Source organism: Sander lucioperca, chromosome 9 (genome assembly GCF_008315115.2).
Source record: "Sander lucioperca isolate FBNREF2018 chromosome 9, SLUC_FBN_1.2, whole genome shotgun sequence".
Lineage (NCBI taxonomy): Eukaryota > Metazoa > Chordata > Actinopteri > Perciformes > Percidae > Sander > Sander lucioperca.
The window spans coordinates 956,851-980,838 of NC_050181.1; the positions used below are offsets into that span (position 1 = coordinate 956,851).

The window sequence follows — 23,988 nt, forward strand, 5'->3', positions numbered from 1 at the left end:
TTTCCGTTTTTTGTTTTCCTATTTACTAATGGTAATTGGGAAACTGGCCGTTTTTCGTTTTTGTTTTTTTCCTTTCAAAACGAAAATCCGTTGGCCACCAAGTACACGGACCTTTATACAACCCTTTTTCTTCATGTGTTCAATATTTATTTCCATTATCATTTCACTTTATTACACATAACCTTTGTCATGGACATACATGTTTTGATTTCTTTGTATGTATGGATTACTTGGGTTGTTACTGACATCTGGTGAAAATTCCATTCCAATAGCCCCATCAGAAATATATTTACTGGGAAAAATGTTGACAACGTTCAATACTTCTTTTCCCCACTGTATTAGGTGTTTGAAATTGCAGGAGCATTGCGATCAATGCCCAGCTGCACACATCTACAAAAGGTTTAACTCTCACTGCTCCATAGAAGGTAAGAAATCATGGTGAGTCACTGAATGCCACCACACAGGTTTGACAACATCATGAATGCCCTTTGGAAAAGTCCCATGGAGCCTGAGACATTTTCAATTCATTAGACAAAAGTTATCAATAATACAGTAAAAAAAAATGGAAGGCTTTGTTAGAAAAACTCAGGATATGTAACGTCTTTGCAGGACACTGAGGATAAACCCAGTGATAGAATCCATGTTACCCTGAGAGATAAATGCACTTTGAGAGAGAGATTTCAAGTTCGTGGAATGGAGAGACATTATCCTATTATGATAAACACGAAAAAAAGAAAGAAAAAGAAGGCAGCTACATTTTCAAAATGTCATTTCGGAAGTTTTCAGTTGACCTCAGATCATAATTCACTTTCCTTCACAATTGGCTGCACATATGTTTATTCTCAGCCCAAGAAAAAACTTTATTTTGAACAAAAAAGTTCAGTTCAGAGTACCTAGTGCACAGTCCAATCCAGAGGTCTCCTCAAACTGTCAGGAAGGATTGTAATTGTAGAACTACAACACCAGAGCACAAGCCAGGTATTCATCTGTGTGTCACAACCACCTCCCATGTATTTGTTTGAGCACTCATCCATTTTAATTACGTTTCATTCTTGACTGGTGGAAACCCAACATGGCTCTTGGGACTTTTGGGCTTTTTGTTTCAGAGAAAGCTTCTTTTTTTTTCTTTAGTGTACACCTGCAGCCACCGTGGCTTTCCACCTATGAGAGCTCAAATCATAGAAACAGAGAGGAGGAAAACAACATTCAAGCAAACCCCTTTTTATCAATAATAGAGGGTGAAAACAAAGAGTGAATCCCCAAACACCCAACAGAAAGCAGCACTAGGCACCATTGCCAGCTCCAAATGGCGGTGTTGGAATATTAAAAACTTCTGAGAAATTCTGTAACATGGTTTCAGTGAACTGCAAACAACACAGCAACGTTTACCTTCCCAGCTAGTCTGTGAGGCTTTATTCCAAAGTAATGAAACAGTCAAAAGGTCTAAGGCCGGTTACACACTGGATGCGTCGCGCGAGCGTGTCAGCCGCGTGGCGTGTCCGTTTTTATTTCGGCTTCCATGTTAACAGGTTAGAGCTTACACACTGCCTGCGTGAGACGCGTGTGAGCCGCGCGTCTCGAGCCGCGCGTCTCGAGCCGCGCCTGAGACGCGTGCCTGCTAGAAATAGAACCGACGCCTATTTTTCACGCGAGACGCGAGCGTGTTGGAAGCGTTTCCAGGAAAAATAGAATAGGAAAATATGTTTATATGTCATTTAGACACGAATGCATATTAATAAATGACATCTTGATGTTTGAAAGTCTCTAGGTTTTGACATCAATGTAGATATAAATGTAATAAAAAATTTCAGAAAAAAGATTTTCAAATATAGCACCTGTCATACAGAACGAAATATTCTGTAACATATTTTGCAGTCAATACTGCCGACATTACCTTACTTTAATCAAATCAGTAGGCTATATATTTATTTTAAGTTTAACAACTCTCTCCCCATACGTCAAACAAGCCTATAAAGGGTAGAATAGGCTACAATAACAACGTAGTGTGTGTTCTGAGTGACGGTCCAGCTACACAAAGTTGTTATAAACAGACAGCCCACTTACCCATTTTTCAGAGTTTGAATGTGTCGGTGCTATGTCCGGAGATCAGCCCTCCCTGTACCTAGCAGCAGGAGCAGTGCCACGTCACACACGCTTCTGGTGTGTAGGACACAGAAAAATCCACGCAGCCGCCACGCTTCTGAGACGCAACAGAAACGCCACGCTCGCGCGACGCATCCAGTGTATAACTGGCCTAAGGCCGTGTTCAAAAATTAGTGCTGCGTCCAAAAAAAAAAAAAAAAAACCTTTTAATGAGATCGCAGTGTTGGCACAGCAGGGGTTCTCGCAAAAAAACAAAAACATGATGACAGGTGACAATGCCGTCTGGCAGTGTCATCTGGCAACGTGCTGCATTGGTCAATCAAATATTTGCAGCACACATTCCTAGTGATTACTTTAGAATGTGAATAACGTAATTCTGCTGCTTACCCTGCCATGATCACTTTCCATACTGTAAAATTCTGCCTCATAGTATTAACAGAGCCGGAAAAAAAATAATTTCAAATATGAAAACAAGCTCCAGTATGTGTTGTATGTTTTCCTCACAAGGACCTCTTGTGGCCCTGTGCATAATGACTGTTTTGACACTGTCTTCAAAGCAAAGGCAAAAGTAGTTTTTTGTTATAGTCCTGTGGAGGTCAGGATGGGTGATTGGGCATCCAAAGCATCCACCTGCTGCTCACATCCTGTCATATACCAACAATCAACATTGGTTTCTTTTAATAATGACTGTAGTTTCAGTTTCCTAAACCTAACCAGATCAAGGTGTCAGATCAAAAAACAGTCATAGGAGTAATTGCCATAACAGTCATATGTATCATAAAAGGGAGTGAAAGACATTGTGCTACAAATAGGGCTTCCAGATCAGTTTTTTATTCAAACTGGACTTCCTGACACTGTCTGAGAACACTAGTCTAAGTTATAAGAAATCCATATAAATTCAACGGATTATCATGGAAAAGCAAGACAATGTTACCACTAGGTATTCAGAGATCTTTGTTACATTACATTACATTATATTACATGTCATTTAGCTGACGCTTTTATCCAAAGCGACTTACAATTAACTGCTTTCAACTGTGAAGGTTCAAACTCCAGACAACAAGTAGTAAGGGCAAGTACATTAGCTTTAAATAAGCAAAGCTACAAAGAGACATATGAAAGTGCAGGTTCAAGAATTTTTTAATTTTTTATTTTTTATCCGAGGGGTAGTCGGAATAGATGTGTTTTTAGCCTTCGGCGGAAGATGTGTAGGCTTTCGGCCATCCTGATGTCGATGGGGAGCTCGTTCCACCATTTGGGAGCCAGGACAGTGAACAGTCAGGATTTCGGTGAGTGATTAGTTCTCCCTCGCTGTGAGGGGGCAGCAAGCAGTTTGGCTGATGCAGAGCGAAGTGGGCAGGTTGGGGTATATGGTTTGACCATGTCCTGGATGTAAGCTGGGGCTGATCCGTTCGTGGCCCTGTATGTAAGTACTAGTGTCTTGAAGCGGATGCGGGCCGCAATTGGTAACCAGTGAAGAGAGCGGAGGAGCGCTGTAGTGTGAGAGAACTTGGGGAGGTTGAAGACAAGCCAAGTTGCTGCGTTCTGAATGAGTTGCAGGGGTCGGATGGCACATGCAGGCAGGCCAATCAGGAGGGAGTTGCAGTAGTCTAGACGTGAGATGACTAGAGCCTGAACCAGAACCTGAGCCGCCTTCTGCGTTAGAAGGGGACGTATCCTTCTGATGTTATGCAGCATGTATTTACACGATCGGGTGGTTGCAGCAATGTTAGCAGTGAAGGAGAGTTGGTCGTCAAGTGTCACACCCAGGTTTCTAGCAGTCTTGGTGGGGACTACCACAGAGTTGTCAATTGTTATAGTCAGGTCTTGGGTAGGAGAGCCCTTCCCTGGAAGGAAAAGGAGCTCAGTCTTGTCGAGGTTGAGTTTCAGATGGTGTGTAGACATCCAAGAAGAGATGTCAGTCAGACAGGCCGAGATACGTGCCGCTACTTGAGTTTCAGACTCAGGAAAGTAGAGAATTAGTTGGGTGTCATCTGCGTAGCTGTGATAAGAAAAGCCGTGCGACTGAATGACTGAAAGACCCGAGAGAGTTGGTGTACAGAGAAAAAAGGAGGGGACCCAGGACTGAAAAATCCCTGATTTGAGTGGGCAATGTTCTGAGTTAGATCCTCTCTAACTCAAGTTAGCCGGTAGGTTCGGTCTGCCAGGTAAGATGTGAGCAATGAGAGCGCAGAGCCTGAGACACCCAGATTCCGGAGTGTCGAAATGAGGATCTGGTGGTTTACTGTGTCAAAGGCAGCAGAAAGGTCCAGAAGGATGACGACGGAAGAGAGAGAGGTTGTTCTAGCAACGTGAAGCTGCTCAGTGACAGGAAGGAGGGCAGTTTCTGTTGAGTGACCAGCCTTGAAGCCAGACTGGTGGGGATCAAGAAGATTGTTCTGGTGGAGATAGGTAGAGAGTTGATTATAAATGGCACGCTCAAGAGTTTTGGATAGAAATGGAAGAAGGGAGACGGGTCTGTAGTTATTTACTTCAGACGAGTCGAGTGTTGGTTTTTTGAGTAGTGGGGTCACTCTTGCCTCTTTGAGGGCATCGGGGAAACAGCCAGTTGACAAGGAGATGTTGATGAGATGGGTGAGGAAAGGAAGGAGGTCAGGAGCAATGGACTGGAGAAGGTGAGAAGGGATAGGATCCAGGGGGCAGGTGGTTGGGCGGGCAGAGGTAATCAAAGTAAGAATTTGATTTGGAGATAAAGGGGTGAAAGAGGAAAGAGTACTGGATGTGATGGATGGTAAGGTGATTTCAGAACGTGTGGTGGAGAATGAAGAGCGTATGTCATCTATCTTTTTTATAACATAGCTGACAAAGTGGATTGGTAAGAGAGAGGAGGTGGACGGGGAATCTAGGAGGTTAGAGAAGATGGAAAAAAAGTTTTTTGAGGTTCAAGAAAGAGGATTCAATTTTGATTTGATAAAAAGAGCTTTTGGCTGCAGAAATAGAGGCAGCGAAGGAGGAAAGAAGAGACTGATAGGTAAGCAGATCATCTGGGTTTTTAGATTTTAGATATGTAGGCCTAATACACAACACTTCCATCAAATAATGCTAAAGATCCTGTGTTTTGCAGTCCAGCAGTAACTTGAAATATGTCTGTGTTTAGAGCAATCCACAGTGTCTAGATTCTTGTTATGTTCCTCGTGTGTCTCCGTCATTTTTTTTTTTGACTCAACCTGTGAGAGTTGGGATAAACCCTTGGTCTGTTGTGTTTTCTCCGAGCCAGCCAACCTTTGACACGGTTAATGGCTAACGATGGTTATGGACATCACTTTCATGTCTGTTTGTCCAGGGAGAGGGATCCATCCTCAGTCGCTCTTCCCGAGGTTCCATTTTTTTCATCATTAAAGGGGTTGTTTCCTTATCCGAAGGTAAGGTCTTAGGACAGAGGGTGCCGTATGCTGTAACGAATGTAAATCCCCTTGCAAATTTGTGATCTGTGACACTGAGTATGTTTACATGCACACCAATATTCCACTATTATTCCGAAAATGACAATATTCCGAATTTGATACAGGTCATGTAAACAGCATATTCCGGTTGGGTTTTCCGAATAAGGCCTTTTTCCAAATATAGCATTTTCCAATTAAGACGTGGGATATTCCAGTATTATTCGGGTTTAAGAGGCATTCTTTGGACATGTATACAGCGCATTCGGAATATACGTCTCAATCGGGGGTTTTACCGCAGTTTACAGCCTGTTGCCTGTTTACGGCCTATGGTCAGCTCTGTGCGTTGCTATGGTTGCTGTACACAAACCAATCAGCCAACAGTTTGCAGTGCTGCAGACCCAATAAGAAGTAGAAGCACAGCTACTTTTAAACATTATCAAAGACTTGGATACCAACAGGTTTTTGAATATGCGCATATTGCTACGCCAACCTTTGCAAGAAGCTGGTTGAAGGAATGAAAGATGGACGCTGTGTTTGCACGGTCCAACAAATCTGCCACCGCTGGTAAACTAATTTATTCAGTTACATTTTCTTTATTTCGACTGCAAGAATGCAAAATATGATACAGAAGAGATGCAACAGAAGAATTCCTGCCGAGTAATTATAATTGTTGTATCAGTTGTATCAGCTTGGTATATGAAAATAGAAGGATTTGCTTCCTAATACACTCAACCAACACACGCACGCACGCATGCACGCACACACGCACACACACACTTGAAATTGCATTGCTTCGAGGTTCAGGTTGGTATTCTCCATAGCTAGCTGCATAGGAATGAGGCTGTCTAAGCAGGCAATTAGATCTACTCCATGCAGTTTTGAGTTGCTGTTGTTGGTGTTTCCAGACAACTATTTTCATCTTTGTCATGAAATATGCACAGACAGAGCTATTGTTGCCCTCAGTGGACAACCTCTGTGTATGTGTGAGGAGGAGGCGGGTAAGGTAATGACTCTCTACCTTTTTGCTGAAGATGCCCAAGTGCCTCTCTTCACTCCATATGTCAGCACATTTAATGGACTCCAGTGTTACCTCTAAAGCAACTAAAAGTACCAAAGTTGCCAAATGGGAGAAAGCAATGTCAGAGTGAGTGAAGGGAGCAGCCCCTAGGCCTGCAGGCCCCCATCAGTATTTCATGATTATTATTGCTCACCAGGTGTATAATTTATTCCTAATTAGTTGTGGACCATGCAATATAATGATGATAATGATGTCTAAATGAGTGGATAAGGTTAATGTTATGTTAGAGTTATTGTACTTCTGCATACATAACAAAGGTTGCCTATTCTAACGTAAGAATAGTTTAGTTAATAGTAGTAGTTAATACTATTAGCAATAATAGTTTAGTAGTTCGTAACGCCCCATTTGGACAGGATTTATTTCTCTAAGCGAGGTGGGGTGATTTTAACATTCCTGCGCTGGTCAGTGATTTTAATATGTGGGTAATAATTCACCCGCAGCCCGGTGATAATTACAGCCACAATTACTACAATTTTTCTGTGAACTCACCGGTCCTCCTGGAATTTTTAATCCCATCCTTGTATTTTAAAGTGGATCTCTGAGTCAAAAACGTTGTAGGTAATGTGATAGATGGAAACATGCTAAACCAACAAATGGGCCTAGTTGGGAATGACAGAATAAATGAAAGCCATCAGTAGAGCAAGACCCCGTAAAAGCTCATCAAATGGGCTGTTGTAATGTCAGCTACATGTAGGTACTTACATTCTCTTTTGAGCCCCTTATCTGTTTACAGTTGGCAATTTCGCACCATTAAAAATATGCTGAATTAGCTATTAGCAGTTTGCAATGTAACTATAAATGTACTCAGTAATCACTAGATTACTTTGTTAATAAAGAAAAGTAAAAAGCAGGATGATTCTCAGGCAAGTTCTGATGCATCTTTTTTTCTATTATTTCTAAATAGATTTATAGACGTTTATTTGCAATGGACATCAGAGTTCATGATATTCTCAGGCAATGTAACAGCGAAAACACGGAAGCGCAGTGAAGCGGAGCTATTTTCATTTCAGCACCCGTGTTATCCAATCTGTCAGTTCAAACCAGCTGCGATCAGGAGCGGAGCGTCTGCGCCAACCCGTTTGTCTGTTTGTCCGTCGCCTGATCGCGTGTCTTGCTGTAGACACAGCTGAGAAGTCAAAATCACCATAAACCTGGGTGTTTTATTTTGAAATTTGTTTTATTTTGTAAAGTATCGGGCTGCACTGTGGCCTTCCTGTTTGTGCTTGCCTGCCTGGCTCGACACATTTGCTCGCGGCTGGCTAGAGGACCTGGTCCTGTGGAATATGTCCATGTATATTACAGACCATTAAAATGCTGTGCGAAACAATGAGTTAAATTGCCGAATAGTCAAGTCAATTTTTATAGCGCAAAACCACAACCAAAGTTATCTTTTGAAACTTTTCAGGTCTAGACCACACCCAGTATAGACCTTTTTCACTGTGGACATTTTGACTTGAACAAATGTTATTCATGACATCTGTGATGGTTGTCTATTGCCACTAGAAAGTAAGTGTGTTTGACTAAAAAGTGCACACTTATTAGCATAAAAGGGCTGCCTAAATGATAGGTTTGGCAATGCGAGACTACGTTACAACAAACCCCTTTCCCCCCAGTGCTGAAAACTTCCAAAAGGGGACACTGAAATGTAGAATATATTGTGATATTGTGGTTTTAGCTGCTGGCTAATGTTAGCTACCACCACAAATAGAATCTAAGTAATTATGTGAGAAACACTGCAGATTCATTAATTCATTAGAATGACATGAATAAAGGTTACTAAACGTAACTCAGATGGTATATTATTCTTGATATCAGTGCTGTTATTGTTTATGTTGCTGAGACATGCCTATACTGTTTTTAACTGTTTTGTTCACGTGTCCACTTCCTCCATCAGAATTGATTGTCATTCTGGTGTCATTACCCTCTCTCTTACTCGACTCTAGCACCCTCCCATATTTATAGACATGTGGAGCACTGGACATAATCATTTTTTTTTTTTGCTTTATAAGAGGTACTTCTGAACATCATGCAGTAAATACTTAGAGGGGCCTGTCTCGTTTTCCTAGAAGCAGTGAGTGCAGCAACTTTTGGCTCAGATTTAATAGGGAAGGCTGGCGAATACCTGCTGTGTTAGATTTAGTCTTAATTCCTCAGAAGGCACTTTTATTCTCTGTAAGCCAGGCTGGCACAAAACCTTATATTTCATGTGTCATTCTGGTAGAAATGTTAAAGGCAATAGTCGACATCGCTGCTCCTGATGAAACTTAACTACATGTAAGCACCAACCTGTGAGCACCAACCTGTGAGCCCTGCACTCTAAGAAATATCTGCTTATTAACAGTTATACGACTTTATATTTTAACAGAAATTCTCCATAGAACGAGACTCACAGTTGTATGTATGTTTTTTTCAGTTCAAATTTTATAGTTTGTGCTCCAACAACCTTTGCCGACCACAGAGGGTTTTGGGAGATTAAAGAAGTCCACGTTGTCACTTTTTTCTACATTTTTTATTTTATGCTTTTTTCCGACCCTTTATGACACTTTTTACGATCTTTTTTTTTTTTTACGAGTTGTTTTTTACGTTTTCAAAAGTTTACTAAATAAGCATCTTTGTATGAGAGAATTGTAGCTGTAGCTACACACATAATTTCCTTGTTTTAATTACGGGACAAAGTAATGAGCTGCCAGAACTTTTTATTTTTTATTTTACGGATTTATTTCTTCTTGTGTGTGCTATCATGTAAAGCATCTAACTTACCACTAACTGTACTTTTTTTAATACCTATGTAGTTAACCTTTTTACTTTTTGCTATATAGTACATGTTATTTCAGTAAATTCCAGCTGCAGATATCTGTGAAAGGTCAGCTTGACCTGACGCAGAATCTGTGAGATAATTTCTCTTAACTTCCAACGAAAAACACCTTCTCTTGTACATTACCGAGAGAATACATGCTGTTCCACTTTGAACCACTTTAAGTTATTCCAGTTTTGTACTATTACATTGTAGCCAACAGTTCTTTTATGTCCTCTCCTCTCTGAAACTTGTGCAGCCTCAAAGTTGTCCTTGACAGCTTTGCTCTTTTCAGGTATTTAGAGAGCCACTTAAAAGTTGTATTTCCTGAAGTTGTGAACTTGAACATTGTAATGAAATATCTCCGCAATAACAGGTGGTTTAGTTAGGTTAATCTGGGTTTTTGCAAAATTTTTTAGTACCGAGCACAAATAATAACCTAACATGACCATGTGCAGAATTAGAAAATGTTCTCACGGATCCTGAAATAAAGAGGCAGAAAATGACACAGTGTCCACTAGTTTTCAGCCGTATTATCTAATTTTTCAGCAAACAAAAACTTGTGCCAACAGGAAAAAATCTGTCTAAAATAAAATGTCATGTTATATTTCTGTACATAATGGCTTTAATGTTGGGTTGGGTATGGGCAAGTCAGTGACATCTACAACATGACATCAGCCAGTGTTTTAAGAGTCTATGCTTTCCAGGTTAGGTTTTCATTGGTGCTAAAATTATGAATTAATTGACAGAAAATGTATATAATGCACTTTGTTGTACACATTAAGTGACAGAAATAGTACTGAGAAGAAGTGGTTCAACCATCTCACAAGCAGTTCTGAATAAGCATATGCTGGCAGCTGAAGAGTCTCCAGCCATGCTAGCGGTTTTCTGGGGATGTACTCAGACACAGCAGTGCTTTGAGCTAAACGCTAATGTCGGCATGCTAACATACAGTGACAATGCTAACATGCTGATGTTCAGCAGGTATAACGTTACCATGTTCACCATCTTAGTTAAAGGACCAATGTGTAGTATTTTGTAGAATCTAGCAGTGAGGTTGCAGGTGAAAACTAACTGAATACCCCTTACCCATGTAAATATGAAGTGCTCATTCTAAGTTAACCAAAACACAATGATTCTTAGTTTCAGGTGAATATACAATAACAAAAATATAATTATGAATAATATATTCAATTTCTGCTAATATATCCCCCTAAATCCTATAAATTGCTCCTTTACGTGTTAGTGTGCTAATGTTTTCCTAATTAGCACTAAACACAAAGTACAGCTGAGGCTGGTGGGAATGCAATTGGTTTTGTAGGTATTTGACCAAACCAGTATTTGGAAGTCAGGGGATCATGTAGGGATTTATCCTCTGGGGACTATGCATGTATTTACCAAATTTGTTGGTAATTCAACCAATAGCCTTTTGAGACATTTCACCAGAAAACAAAAATGTCCGCCTCATAGTGGTGCTAGAGAAAAAGTCAGAGGCTCACCAACGTCAATAGGATTCATCCCCTGGGGACCATGAATGTCTGAAATGTAGAATAATCAATAATTAAAATCTTCAATAATTTCATCGCACTTAGAGTCAAACTAATATAGAATATAGATTACACTGATACAAACAGCAATCATGGACCCAAAAACTACAAACCAGAAACATGTTTACCGAATCATGGCTAAAGCTTTACTTAAGTTTTAACATTAAGCTACGTCTGTCTTCATTAAGGGATAGTTTTATTAAAAATAATTATAAATGCTCTTACATGAATTTGGACTTTGGATTTGAGGCACTTAAATTATTAAAGTGAAAAATCATTGTTTGTGTTTTATCTGCCTATAGACTACACAAAACTGTCAGTTTTATAAATGGTGTTTCTGATTTTCTGTCATCGCTACCGCCTGGATGTTTTCTAATACTGATTTTTTTAATATCCATGTTTGTTGCTCTGACATTTTTGCCTCTGAGTTCTTTAGCTTGATTAATTTCTTCAACTGAGTCTGTACTCTCACTGGGCCCACTCAGTCTAGGGGACACACTTACATGATCCGTGGGCCGCCTATTTGAAGTCTGCCTTTCATCACCGAAGATATTCAAGGAGTCTGTCCTATTCCAAAGTCTCATTCAAATGTGGCCAACGGCTGTGCCTTCAGACACAACTACTGCTTGTGACCATCGCTATCCCATTATCCATTCAAGTGAAGTTTGGGAATATGGGACCAAATCCCATGTACCAGTTGTATTTAGTTTAGGTGGTCATTGGTCAGCTTTTATTGTACACAAGTACTGTGAAGCTTGCTGGATCTTGCTTTTATATTTACCATTTTGTTGGCTGTTTAAGGACAAATTGCTGTTGGTAAACCTTTCGACCTTGCTGCTCAGAACACAACATTATTTGTTCCCTGTAAAGCCAAAATGTCTCATCTGCAGAAGAGCAGCAACGCTAGCTGTCTATCCCCTGAAGGCTACATCTTCATAGGCTACATTCATCGAAGTGAATTACCCTTGAATTTGGACATAGCAATAGTGTTGTCATTGGCATATAACAAATGGACAGTGCTAAGTAGATTTCTGTTCTTATTTTCCAACTGGTAACTGTCAGAAAATCTAAAAAAAAATCTTGTTCACCAGAGGGTAAAATGTCAACATGTTCCTAAGCCCTTACAGAGGCAAGAACAAATAAATTACAAATAAAAAATAAAAACATAATAAATGATGTTGGATGCACAACAAAGAACATCCAACCTTGCATTTGTGCTAAGACTACTTCAGTCAGGAACACTCTCATCATAGATTTAACCATTTATTGCAATGGATGGAAATACAGTTATGCTTGGCGCTGATGGCTCTGCTCTTGATAATGCTCCCTGGACCAGCCAAGCAACATGCTAAGCTGAAACAGGGAGCACCATGCATAATCCCCCCTGGGTAAAAAAAGAGTGAGCCAAAAGAAAAACATTGAAAACCATTTTAAACTTTGAGTCATGTTAGGACTCTGAACTAGGAAGGATATAGAGGCTGGGGTTGTGGAGGCAAAATGTTGCCAGCAGCAGAGAGTGAAGCAGCGTCAGTGTAGCAGGGATCAGTGAGGAGGGAGTGACATTTAAAAGGACCGCCTTGATGTGAGAATGGCTGTGATTGGTGTGAGTCTGATAGGAATGATAATTCAATCGGGGCGTATGACTTCCGTGTCCTGTATGAACTAACTCTTAGCTTAATTTTATCCTTCACTACTATGGGTGGCACGGTTCACAAAGCCCACGGTTCGGTTTATATTACGGTTTTAGGGTCACGGTTTTCGGTTCTGTACGGTTCTTGTTATTTTTCTTTTAATATTTAACACTCCAGAAATATACTTCAGCATATGATATATAGATAAAATTAGCATATTGAATGCATGTTGCACAATGCTTGCACACAGAGGCAGTTCTATTTATTGTTTTCTTTCCACTGTCATCATAGGTAACATGAAATCCAAAATGTTCCCACACACCAGACTTATACGACGCTGGCGCATCCTCCAACTCCGGGCAGCCTTCCTTATCTCTCCCACTTGCCATTTCTACACGTGACCTGCAGCACACTCCACTTGAGGAGCGGTCAGCTCGGCTCGTCGCCTCTCAAAATCTGACAAAAATCTTTTAAACTGACCTTTGTCGATCTGAAATGAAGACAGATTCAGCAGCTGTATGGCCTATTTCTCGCTTAAAATGTTTTCAGAAACATGTTTCGGTGAACTATTTTCGTAAAATACGAGCTCGTATTCAGAAGGAGACACCATTAGAGTCTGTTTTGAAATTCGGGAGTAGCCAGACCCACGTGACGCGTTCGTCAAATCAGCTGCCATGTGTTGCGTTCGTCACGCTCATCCCGCTCATCCCGCTCATCATTTCCGGTAAGTGTTTTAACAAAACTGTCGAAAGTGGGCACTACGGCACTAAGTAGTTAGTGCACATTAGCAGTGTACTGACGAACCGTGCGATGCACACACGCTCCGAACCGAGACAAGCGAACCGAACGGTTCAGATGTTTTTTCATGAACCATGCCACCCCTATTCACTACAAAGTGCAAAATCATTTCGCAGGTTCAATGCTGTAGACAGGACTGCAGTGTCTGATAAATGATCTAGTAGTAGTAATAGTAGTTTTATTTGTTGGCAGTTCAGACAAAGTGCCTTGCCTGTTCATCATGGTCCAAAATGATCCAAACAGAATACATAGTGTAATGCTTGAGTTTATTAGAAGATAAGGGTAATTTATCTGTGCAGCTGGCTGCAGTTGAGCTTCCATATAGCAAAATCTGCATGTGTTTGAAACCCTGTCTCATCATTTCGAAAGACTAGAAAGTCATCTAGAAAGTCATCTAAAGGCTTGCATTTTGGGGATTTTTATTTATTTAGTTTTACTGTCTACACTAGTGGAGCCGCTCAAGGTATGGCAATGTCGTCCTGTCGATCGGTCAGTCCACCAGCTATTGAATAGATTGCCATGACATTTTGTACCGACATTAATGGTCCCCAGATGATACAGCCCACTTTCACTTTCCCCTGACTTTTCCTTGATCACTACCAGCAGTTTGACATTTTTGGGTTTTAGTGAATTATCTAATACATTTGGTAATCCCCATGATCTGTTATTTATGCTCAATGCATTGGGTTAACAGATTTCTACTGTAGGTTTTGATTTTGAGCATACGCATGGAGCCGCTGTAACTCTTTAGTTAAAATGGTAATTTGCATAACATTCAAAATGACAAATAATGAATCAATAAATTATCAAAATCATTTCAGAGGAAGTAGAGGAAGTACATTTTTTTTTCAAATGGGGAATTTAACACAGTAACACTTTTTTTTAAGAACTTGATGTTTTTGTGTCACATGTAATGAATGATGAATATTTAACTAAAGTCTACTTATTTGTTCGTATTTTGTCGTTATTGAAACATATTGTATGTTTGGTTTGAAGAAGTAGCTCTGTCTTTCCCGATCACTGCATGAAGGTTGTATTTGTTTCACTGCAGCGTTTTAATAGCACACTGAATAATGTTCCAGAGGTCTTTGTTCCCTGCCAGTAAACATTTCTGGGGGGAAATTGTGCAGTGAATATTGCTTTATTATTAAATCAGTCGTGTGAAATGCTGCTGAAACAATGATGGCCTCAAAAAAGCCTTCCCACTTGTGAAGTAAAGCAACGGCAACATCTGTGCCGTCAGATAGTCATGGCTGTCAATAATATTTACACTATGAATTCATATCTTCAGTGCATATTGTTCTAAAACCAACAATATGAAAAGCTGATAAAGCTGCTGTCGTGAAAAAGTCCTCATTTTGTCACATTGACATTGCTGCCAACAGTGTTTTCATTCCCCCATTTCCGAGGGATCTTCTCCAGTTTAATCAAACGCTGCGTCTTGTTTTGGGGATTTTTAAAGCTCTTGTCACTGAGCAATGTTAGCACAAATTTTGTTTCAGTTCACATATATCCCGCTGAGGCAGCAAATCTTTGCTTCTTTAATGGATTTCCCCATTACTTTGTGATTCGCAATCTGCTAACACTTGTAAGACAAACTTCAATACATGTCCTCTAAACATAGCTAATGCCTCTGCTAAAACACATTTAGCTCAAGTGCATTGTGGACATATGGTATTGTAAGAGCAGTTTTTGTCCTTCGTCCTTAAGATCATATTGTACAGTAGCTTTAAATGACAGACCAGTCAGTCTCTATTCACTTGCCTTCTACTTTGAAGCAAGAGAGGGACATTTACTATCTCACCAAAATGAAGAACAATTAAATGGTATGAGTGGGATTATCTTGTTAAACAAAGCTGTTCATTTCCACTTTAGTTTACATCTATTCTCCACCCTTCCTTTCCTGTGAAATAGAATCAGTCACGAATGGCTGTGTCATTTTTATTGAATTGCAACATGAAAAAGGTAAAAATAAACACAAAAAATAAGAGTCATGTTGGTATTGTCCAGCAAAACACCACAGCCAAATACTGTATGTGTGTGTCATCCACTGTTTTTTCATCTATACTTTTCTAAACGTTTTGGCCATTTTATTCCTTTATTTGTTAGTGATAGTGGAGAAAGACAGGAAATTTGGGGCGAGAGAGTAGGCGACGACATGCAGCGATCAGGTCAGGCCAGCAGGGAATCAAACCAGCAACTCACGTTTCAGTGCATTTGCAGCCTTGTGGCTATCGGGTCGCCCCATCTTTAATATTTAAATGGGTTCATTTGTTGATGAAGCCTTCCCAATGTCACTTACACCATTTTCCTGTAAATATTCCTATTAGTAACAACTTATCAGTGCTGACCTACAGTAATGCCAACTGTATTCATCACTAACATGTGTCAAGGTGCCACAGATAGAGAGATACTTTCTCACTATTAGAATATTTGTACTGTACATTTTGTTTAAAGAAAGTGGGACTCTTTTTATCCTGAAAAAATGTCTTTGTCCAAAATGCTCTGTGTATATATAATAAAATAAATATTTGTAGCAGTTCTGAAACAGCCAGTCAGTAATTTGATTTGAAAATGAATTGCATATACCGTTTTGATAATTGAGTAATCCTTTGTCATTTATTCAACAAAAGCCCCCAACCATGAGTGGTTCCAGCTTCTTAAATGTGAGGATTTGCAGCTTTTCTCAGTTTAATGTTATCGTACACGTAACATTTTTGGGTTTGATTGTTGATCAATATGATAACATCACTTGAATATCAGTTGAATCTATAATAATAGTTTTTTTAAATAAAAATAAGTTGCTGCCCTGATACATAAATTAGTATAAACTTACGATATATACAAATAATACACATTTTGGATGGTTTCCATGTTAAGGCCAGCCCTGTCAAGAAGTTTCAGTTAGTCAGTGAGGTGAATTGGCATGTCAAAGGTCTCCGATGTTGAATTCTACTTAAAGGACAATTCCGGCGCAAAACGAACCTAGGGGTTAATAACGATGTTAATGAGGATGTGTACCCACTCTGTCATTCTCTGGGACATGTTTTCATGCTAATTGATTGTGTTTGTAGCTTGAAAGAAGCTAGTGCGGACCGCTGATTAGCTTACAACGCTAGTATTCGGGGCACAGGGAAAGTATAAATAAATTGCCTAAATGTTAACCGAAGCACTGAGAACATTGTAAGTGTTCAGACAGTTTATTGAACGAAGAGCTGCGGGAGCTCCGTGAAAGGGCTACGAGAGAGAGAGCTGTGCCGCAGCAGAGCCTCGTACTTCGGGAAACCAGTCATGACTTACAGCTGGCAATGCAATTAAAATCAAAAGCAATTTGCTCAATATATCTGAAATAATAGCACCAATGTAAAACATAACTTGTCTAGTTTACTTACTCAGTGGATCACTGTCCATCTGGTCCCTCTGGTCTGGGTCGCTGTCTCCAATTTATTTTTTGGACATGGAAAAAAGTACAGCCCTGTTTATCAGACACTGCGTCTCTTGGGTGTTGCGACGCAACAGGTCCCACTCCGTGCAACACAGACACTCCTGTTCGGTGGCCATAGCTTCACAATGTCCACAGGTACACCACCAGTTTCCTGAAGTATGAAGCTCTGTTGCGGCATAGCTCTCTCTCTCGTAGCCCTTTCACGGAGCTCCCGCAGCTCTTTGTTCAATAAACTGTCTGTACTTACAAAGTTCTCAATGCTTCGGTTAACATGTAGGGACCCTCACTATGCTACCGTTGAAGTTTGGTGATATTTTGAGCCTTTTAAGTGGTACATAATAGCGATTTATTTTTACTTTCCTTGTGCCACCAATACTAGCGTTGTAAGCTAATCAGCGGTCCGCGCTAGCTTCTTTCAAGCTACAAACACAATCAATTAGCATTAAAACATGTCCCAGAGAACGACAGAGTGGGTACACATCCGTTATTAACCCCTAGTTTCGTTTTGCGCCAGAATTGTCCTTTAAAAGCATTGTGTAAATTTGCTTTACCCCTATGACCACATTCGCTGATTTCAGCCATTCCACTGAAATGAATCAATTCTGTTTCCAAAAAACGTGCTGTTGTCCTTAGCCATATAGTTCAATCTCAGACCTATCCAACACTATTGACGCAACAGTATCCCACTGCCTTAACGATAATTAGGAGGAAATGAGATCAACACTAACTTGATTTTCACATTAGTATATCAAGTCTCCTCCATTGTGGATATTTGTAATATCTACTTTGAAAGGTTCACTCCACAAGGCAAACTTTGCCGGTGTTTAATAAACTGTTCAAGGTGAGGTAAGATGTGTTCAAATTGCATTCCCCCAAAGACTTAAGCAAAAAGTCATTCATTTATGAAGAACAGAGCAAGAAACCTGTACTATGTACACTTCTGCATCTACGTTTGCTGGGAAGTTTTGTCTGGCTTAATTTTCTATAAGGACATCATGGCAGTTAATCTTTTACAGTAGTCCATTTAAGGATCTATAATAATGTCCTCTTGTTAGTTCAGTAAATACAGTGGCTAAATCAAAAGCTAAAGTTAAATCAGTATGCTCAGGAAAAAAAAAGTAGTTTGTCAAGCTTTTCCTTAATATATGATACGCTTAACTTTCTGCTTGGCTCCATGTCCATTAGCTAACTATTGATTGAATAACACTGAATCCAGTAGCGGGTCATCTTTGGTTCTGCATGCCCTTTTTTTGCCATTTCTATGAGGCCAACTTACTGTAAGGACAAAATTCCCCACCTATGGTCCAAAACGTATTTTTTTCTTTTCTTATTGTAGGTGTATCTTTTATTTTTTGTATGTGTGAATCCAACAGCGGGTTCAACTTTCTTGAACCCAGACGGGGACTCTGGAACGGAGGCAGACAGCGAGCCTCAGCTGGCCTTTTACACCGACCCAAACCGCAGTCGCCGCCGGAGTCGAGGTATGAGAAATGGTAATGCCAACAGCGCGTGGGGCTCAGGGGGTAAGGAGGATTTATACACCTACAGACAGTTAATCCCGCCGTCTGATGGTATTACCATCGCCATGACGCATGACAAGTAACCTTTACAGTGCATATAGCAGATGGATGGCAGTGTTGTGTGTGCTCGTGTTTTTGACTTCTAAAGGAAATACATGGAGTTTGTGTACGCGGTATGCTGTGGATGTACTGTACATAGGTGTGTGTCACAGTGGTTGTGAGCATGTAACAATGATCTCAATGCATCTGCATACACTCTTGTTGACTGAAATCAAACAAGACCATGAGATCAAAAATGTTCGGTGCCGAATATTTTGATATCCATTGCATCTTACGACATGAAAAAAAAAAACACTATTTTGAAATAATATTACACACAAATATTATTTCTAAGGAGGAGCCTTTTCAAATGTGTCAAAGTGAAGTGGTGCAGTCCGCTTTATCTATTAGCATGCCATGTCCTCGCAGCTTTGATGTACAGTAATGGGGTGTGGAAGAGAGACATTGGGAAAATAAATAAATAAAGAGACAGTGCCCTCAAAATAATAGCTGCTGTCAGAAGGCGTTACAAGCCTTCACAACGCCTCTGAGCCAATTATTCTCCCGTCATGTGCACAGGTGTCACAAACATGGCGATGCCTCCAGAAGTGCAGCCAACACCTTTAATTAGAGCAAGAATAGAATAACGGTGGTTGCAAAACTGCCCGAACTATGTTGTTTACATACATCCAGAGGAAAGGAATGATCTGTGAGGTGTGAAGTCTTTAAGTATGAAGTATGTCAGAGGAATGATGAGTGGGGGGATGAGAATAATAAAACATTCTACTTTTTTAAAAATATATTAACCAAATGACTACTGATTTTTGTAATGTCATAGAAATAACATGAAAATGAACTAAAAAAAAGGTGAATTCAATGCCCCACATCCAGTTTTTCTGGGTAATTTACCTGATTGGATAAACTAGCTTCATACATAATACAATAGGTCAGCTTTCTACTTTGGCTTTTGTTTAAAGGATTGCCTTGGGCAGCTTCTGTGTGAGAAAGTTCTGCCACAGTCATTTAAAAGTGACGATGTAATTTGGAGGTATTCTGCTTGTGAAAAAAATAACCTCTTTAAACAAAGTGTGAATGGCTTTATTCAAGGTCACTGTGTGTGTGTGTGTGTGTGTGTGTGTGTGTGTGTGTGTGTGTGTGTGTGTGAGCGTGCACGCGGGCATGCGGGCACACTCAACACTTTCTGTGTATTTTTACAGTCTATGGTTGCACTCTGGAGTAAAAGAGATAAGGGGAGCATTCTCACTCTGGCCGAGAGCGAGAACAGAGGAAAGAGGGAAGGTTGGAAAACAACCTCTGAACCACTTTTATTTCAGCCCATGTCTCTTATTTTCCCCACATCCCAGCGTGGATGTTAATATCCTTCAAAGGTATACCTTATTTGTGTGCCACCGAGCTATGCCTAGTCTAAACCCCGCAAAGGCTGGAGGTTTTTGATCCAAAGGTCCTTTTCATGGCTGCTAAGCCCATTTTTTTTGGCTTGTTTGTGAAATGACTCCCTGTGTAAGCAGTGTGTGTGTGAGTGTATATATATATATATAATATATGTGTGTGTGTCTGCGTGCATGTATGTTTATGGTATAAAGGGAATGTGGGGGAGTAAAATGCGGTCAATGCTTCATATACCTGTATCGTTTGTTGTTCCCTGTACTCCCCCCTCCCTCCCTGTGCATTTGCTCCCAGCAGCAGGTTCCCCCCGGAGCCCCATCAATAAGACCACCCTGACTCTGATCAGTGTCATCAGCTGCGTGATCGGCCTGGTTTACTCTTCTCACCTGTCCTGCACCCTCGCCGTCCGAGTAATCCTACATGTGCCGGAGCACCTCATCGCTGACGGTAAGGATTTACACTAGCCTAGCCTTTTTCCACACACACACACCTCTGTGGGCACTCAAAGCCCCAGGGGGCTGGGCTGGCATTTTTCCGCAGCTCTCCCTGGAGTTCAGCTCGCTATTTCTCTCAAACAGAGTGCCTGCGTTTTGCAGACGAGCTGCCGATTTGCTTTGCTCTCTCAAAGACAAAGGTAAATGCCAGGCCGACTGCCCCCTCCCTACATTTCCCATGTGAGACCACACAACAGATGTGCCCTCAAAGCATCAGAGCACATTGAGGCCAGGTCGCAGCTAACCCTCCATCACTCTTCCCCCTTGTACTTTTTGATATGTTGAACCACCTCGCTAATGAATTTCAATGTAGCACCTGCAGAAAAAAAAAAAAAAAAAGCACCGCGGGGGCCAAGCGCCGACTCCTGCTCTCTCATTGGCATTTTTCAGCCGTTACAGGAGTGAGCTGGCAGTCCAGATATATTATAGACTGTGACTAGGTTCACTCATCTATCATCTGGAGGTCTGATTTGATTCGGAGCGCTGCTGCTTTCCGGTGGTATACACTGGCCTGCCAGGGAGATATTAACATTCCAGGGAGGCGTCCAGGGAGGGAACTTTGAAAGGAAAGATGAAAGATGGTGATTTCGCCTGTTGAATTACAAAACTGGGATCGATTTAGAATGCTTCCATAAATGTCTCCACAATCTCATCAGACTTGATTTGATGTCATGGTAAATCAGATGAAAATCTGAAATCTACCACTGGGTGAAGAAGCTATTAATGCCAACAGCTGCGTGTGTGTCTGCCTTCAAATACTGTAAAGAAAAGCACAGAAACGTAGAGTCACAGCTTTCTCCTTGCCTTTAACATCAGGGAAAGTAATCATCTGGAGATGTTTGTCTTTTTACGCAGGATGACAATATCTATTGCTAGTCAAGATAAGAAAGCACAAACTTTTCTTTATGACTAACCTGGAGACTAAAATAGAAATATGATCATGGTTTATCATTTTAAATTGTATTTTGTGTAAATAGATTTCTGACTACCATCTGTGTTTTGCCTGAGATGTGTTAATAGTACATCTAAAACTATGATTTGGGGTGGCCCAGTGGTCTAAAGCCTAATGTTCCCCTCATAGTGATAGTGGCTGGGGACATTTGTTACATGCCATCCCTTGCCCTATCAACCCCTGGATGGCTATCTGCCAAAACATGAACATTTCAGTCATTCAGTGGCTCATAAAATTTGAAGGATGTTGATAATAGAAAGTCACCAAATGGTGGACAATCTTAGAGGCTGATAAAGAGGGAAAAATGCCTTCAGGCCAGTGCAAAGTAGTCTGGATCAACAAAAGTACATTTCCGACATCCCGCGCGTGGCTCACAGGCAAGATGTCCACTTTCTGTGTGTTGCCGTTCTCAAAATCCCAATTTTTACGAAAAAAAACAACAACTTTGAGCTAGACGCTGACAATGGCAAGTTTGGAAGACACTTTGGATTGTGCAGTAAGGCAGGCCTGCTTGGTTCTTTCGGGGAATGATTGTAAAGATTTACAAAGAATATGGTTACGGAATTTACTATCTAAGTGAGACGTTTTGGGACCGATTGGCGGGGATAGCTATGGACGAAGTACACACGGCGGTACACTGGTAAGAGCAAATTACATTAAACCATGTATCGAGGTAATTTAAATAGCTCACGTTACTGTATTGTGTAAACGGTTAAATTCATTTAGTATTGTATGTGGCGTTTTGTTTTTCAGGATGCAAATGTTCCACCAAAAGAAGTTTCTTCCCGAGAACATTTTGCAGAGTTTTTTATTTAACCTTTATTTAACCAGGTAGGCCGTTGAGAACGGGTTCTCATTTGCAACGGCGACCTGGCCAAGAAAAGCATAAGCGTGCAGGACAACATACAGTTTCACATTCAATACAATACAGGAATACAGAATACAAAAGGCTACATAAAGCCAAACAAAACAAAACAGTTAGTGCAAATTATGCTCTAGTTAGTGGTGTTGAATCATTTATAACGCAATATATGTGAATAGGCAGTCTATGTAAATGCTGAAATGTAGTGAAGAGTCGATATACAGCTAGTGCAAATTGTGGTCTGGTTAGTGATATTGGTCAATAATTACACAGTTAACCGGAATAGACAGTCTATGTAGATGTTGAATGTAGTGAAAAGTCAATATACAGTTAGTGCAAGTAGTGGACTAGGTAGTGATGTAGATCAGAAATAACACGATATGCATGAATAGACAAGTCTATAAAATGCTGAGATGTAGTAAAGAGTCAATATACAGTTGGTGCAAAGTGTGGCATAGATGATGATGTAGATCAGTAATATCACAGTATACATGAATAGACAGAATACATATAAATGCTGAGATGTATTAAAAAGTCGATATACAGTTAGTGCAGATTGTGGTGTAGAAATATTGTGTGACAACAAAGGTTGGAGGAATGACAGTTGAGCATACCAGGGCGGATGAATAGTGCAAAAGGACGTAACTAGAATATGATAGCAATGCAGGTGAAGCTGTGGATCTGTGCAAATACGCAATGGGGCGTGACTGAGGTAATGGATTGCAGTAATGCAATAGGGGGGTGCGAGAACAGAGCCTGAATGATGGAGAACGGTTAGCACGTACAGTGATCGGACAGGAGCTCAGACAGATGTACTTTGAAGGCAGTTAGTGAGATAAGAGTTTTGAGTTTCAGGGTTTTTTGAAGTGCATTCCAATCATTTGCAGCTGAGAAATGGAAGGAGTGGCGGCCAAAGGAGGTGTGGGCTTTTGGGGTGATCAAGGAGATGTAATTGCTAGAGCGCAGGTTGCGGGTGGGTGAGGCTATGGTGACCAGTGAGCGTAGGTACAGCGGGGCTTTGCCTAGCAAGGATTTGTAAATGAGTTGGTACCAGTGAGTTAAGCGACGAGTGTGTAACGAGGGCCAGCCAACTAATGCGTAGAGGTTGCAGTGGTGGGTGTTAAGAGGGACTCTAGTCACGAAACGTATGCTTCCAGAACTTAGCGCCACCCAAGACGATTGTGATTGGTTTAAAGAAACGCAAACAACCAAGAGTGTTTTTTTTCACCTATCCCCTAGAAGTAGTATCTGTGTGGTGTAGCCAGACCTTACTCCACAGCGCTGTGGAGATAGGTGTGGAAATGCAAGACTAGTGCAAAGTGACAAACAATCCCAAGAGTCTATAGCCATGATAGACTCTTGAACCATGCGGCTCGGTCAGGCTGTACTTAGGCACAGTAGTACTTTGACCTAAATGCTAACACAAGGTTTAAGTTTGAGTTATTACTTTAATGTTTTTTCTTTGTTTTTTCCATTGTTTAAGTGTTTCAGTTTTGCAGCATTTTCTACTCATAAATATCTTATGTGATATTGCTAAATATCTGCATGACAGCCCTATTCAGACCCTGACTGAAGTGTTGTACAGTGGTGCTTAAAACAGCTATTAAGCCTGGTGCCCACTCTACCTATTTCATCTCTGGAGGTCCTTTCAGGGATACGTGGCCTCCTGTGAGATTCACATTTGCGGGGATGATGAATATATTACTGGAGTTGGCTCCAGTTTCATATTTTATTACATGAGTTTTAAATTTTTTTTTTTGCCAGAAGTCAGTTACACTCTTTTTTGCATACATCCACGAAGCATTTATGTTTAACACTTTGATCCATTCATGATTTAAAAACAAAATTTCTACATATATATCACAATTTCCAAAAGACATCAAATAGGACATAAAATGCACCATAAAAACAGAA

At 40.5% G+C, this 23,988-nt stretch overlaps 1 protein-coding gene across 7 annotated transcripts in view; it reads left to right on the top strand.

Annotated features, from left to right (window-relative positions):
- The window catches only part of astn1 (astrotactin 1), a 522,070-nt gene that overhangs the window by 108,778 nt on the left and 389,304 nt on the right, over positions 1-23,988 (top strand). For 3 of the 7 annotated variants that reach the window (XR_004898191.1, XM_036004756.1, XM_036004754.1), the window contains exons 6-7: positions 18,174-18,323; positions 20,061-20,213. Coding sequence is in view for 6 of the 7 variants with exons in the window: in XM_036004756.1 (XP_035860649.1) it covers positions 18,174-18,323; positions 20,061-20,213 (303 nt within the window). In the remaining variant the exon portion in view is untranslated. The remainder of the gene's footprint in view (positions 1-18,173; positions 18,324-20,060; positions 20,214-23,988) is intronic. The other 4 variants (XM_031287775.2, XM_036004755.1, XM_031287783.2 and 1 more) reach the window with 4 other exon arrangements.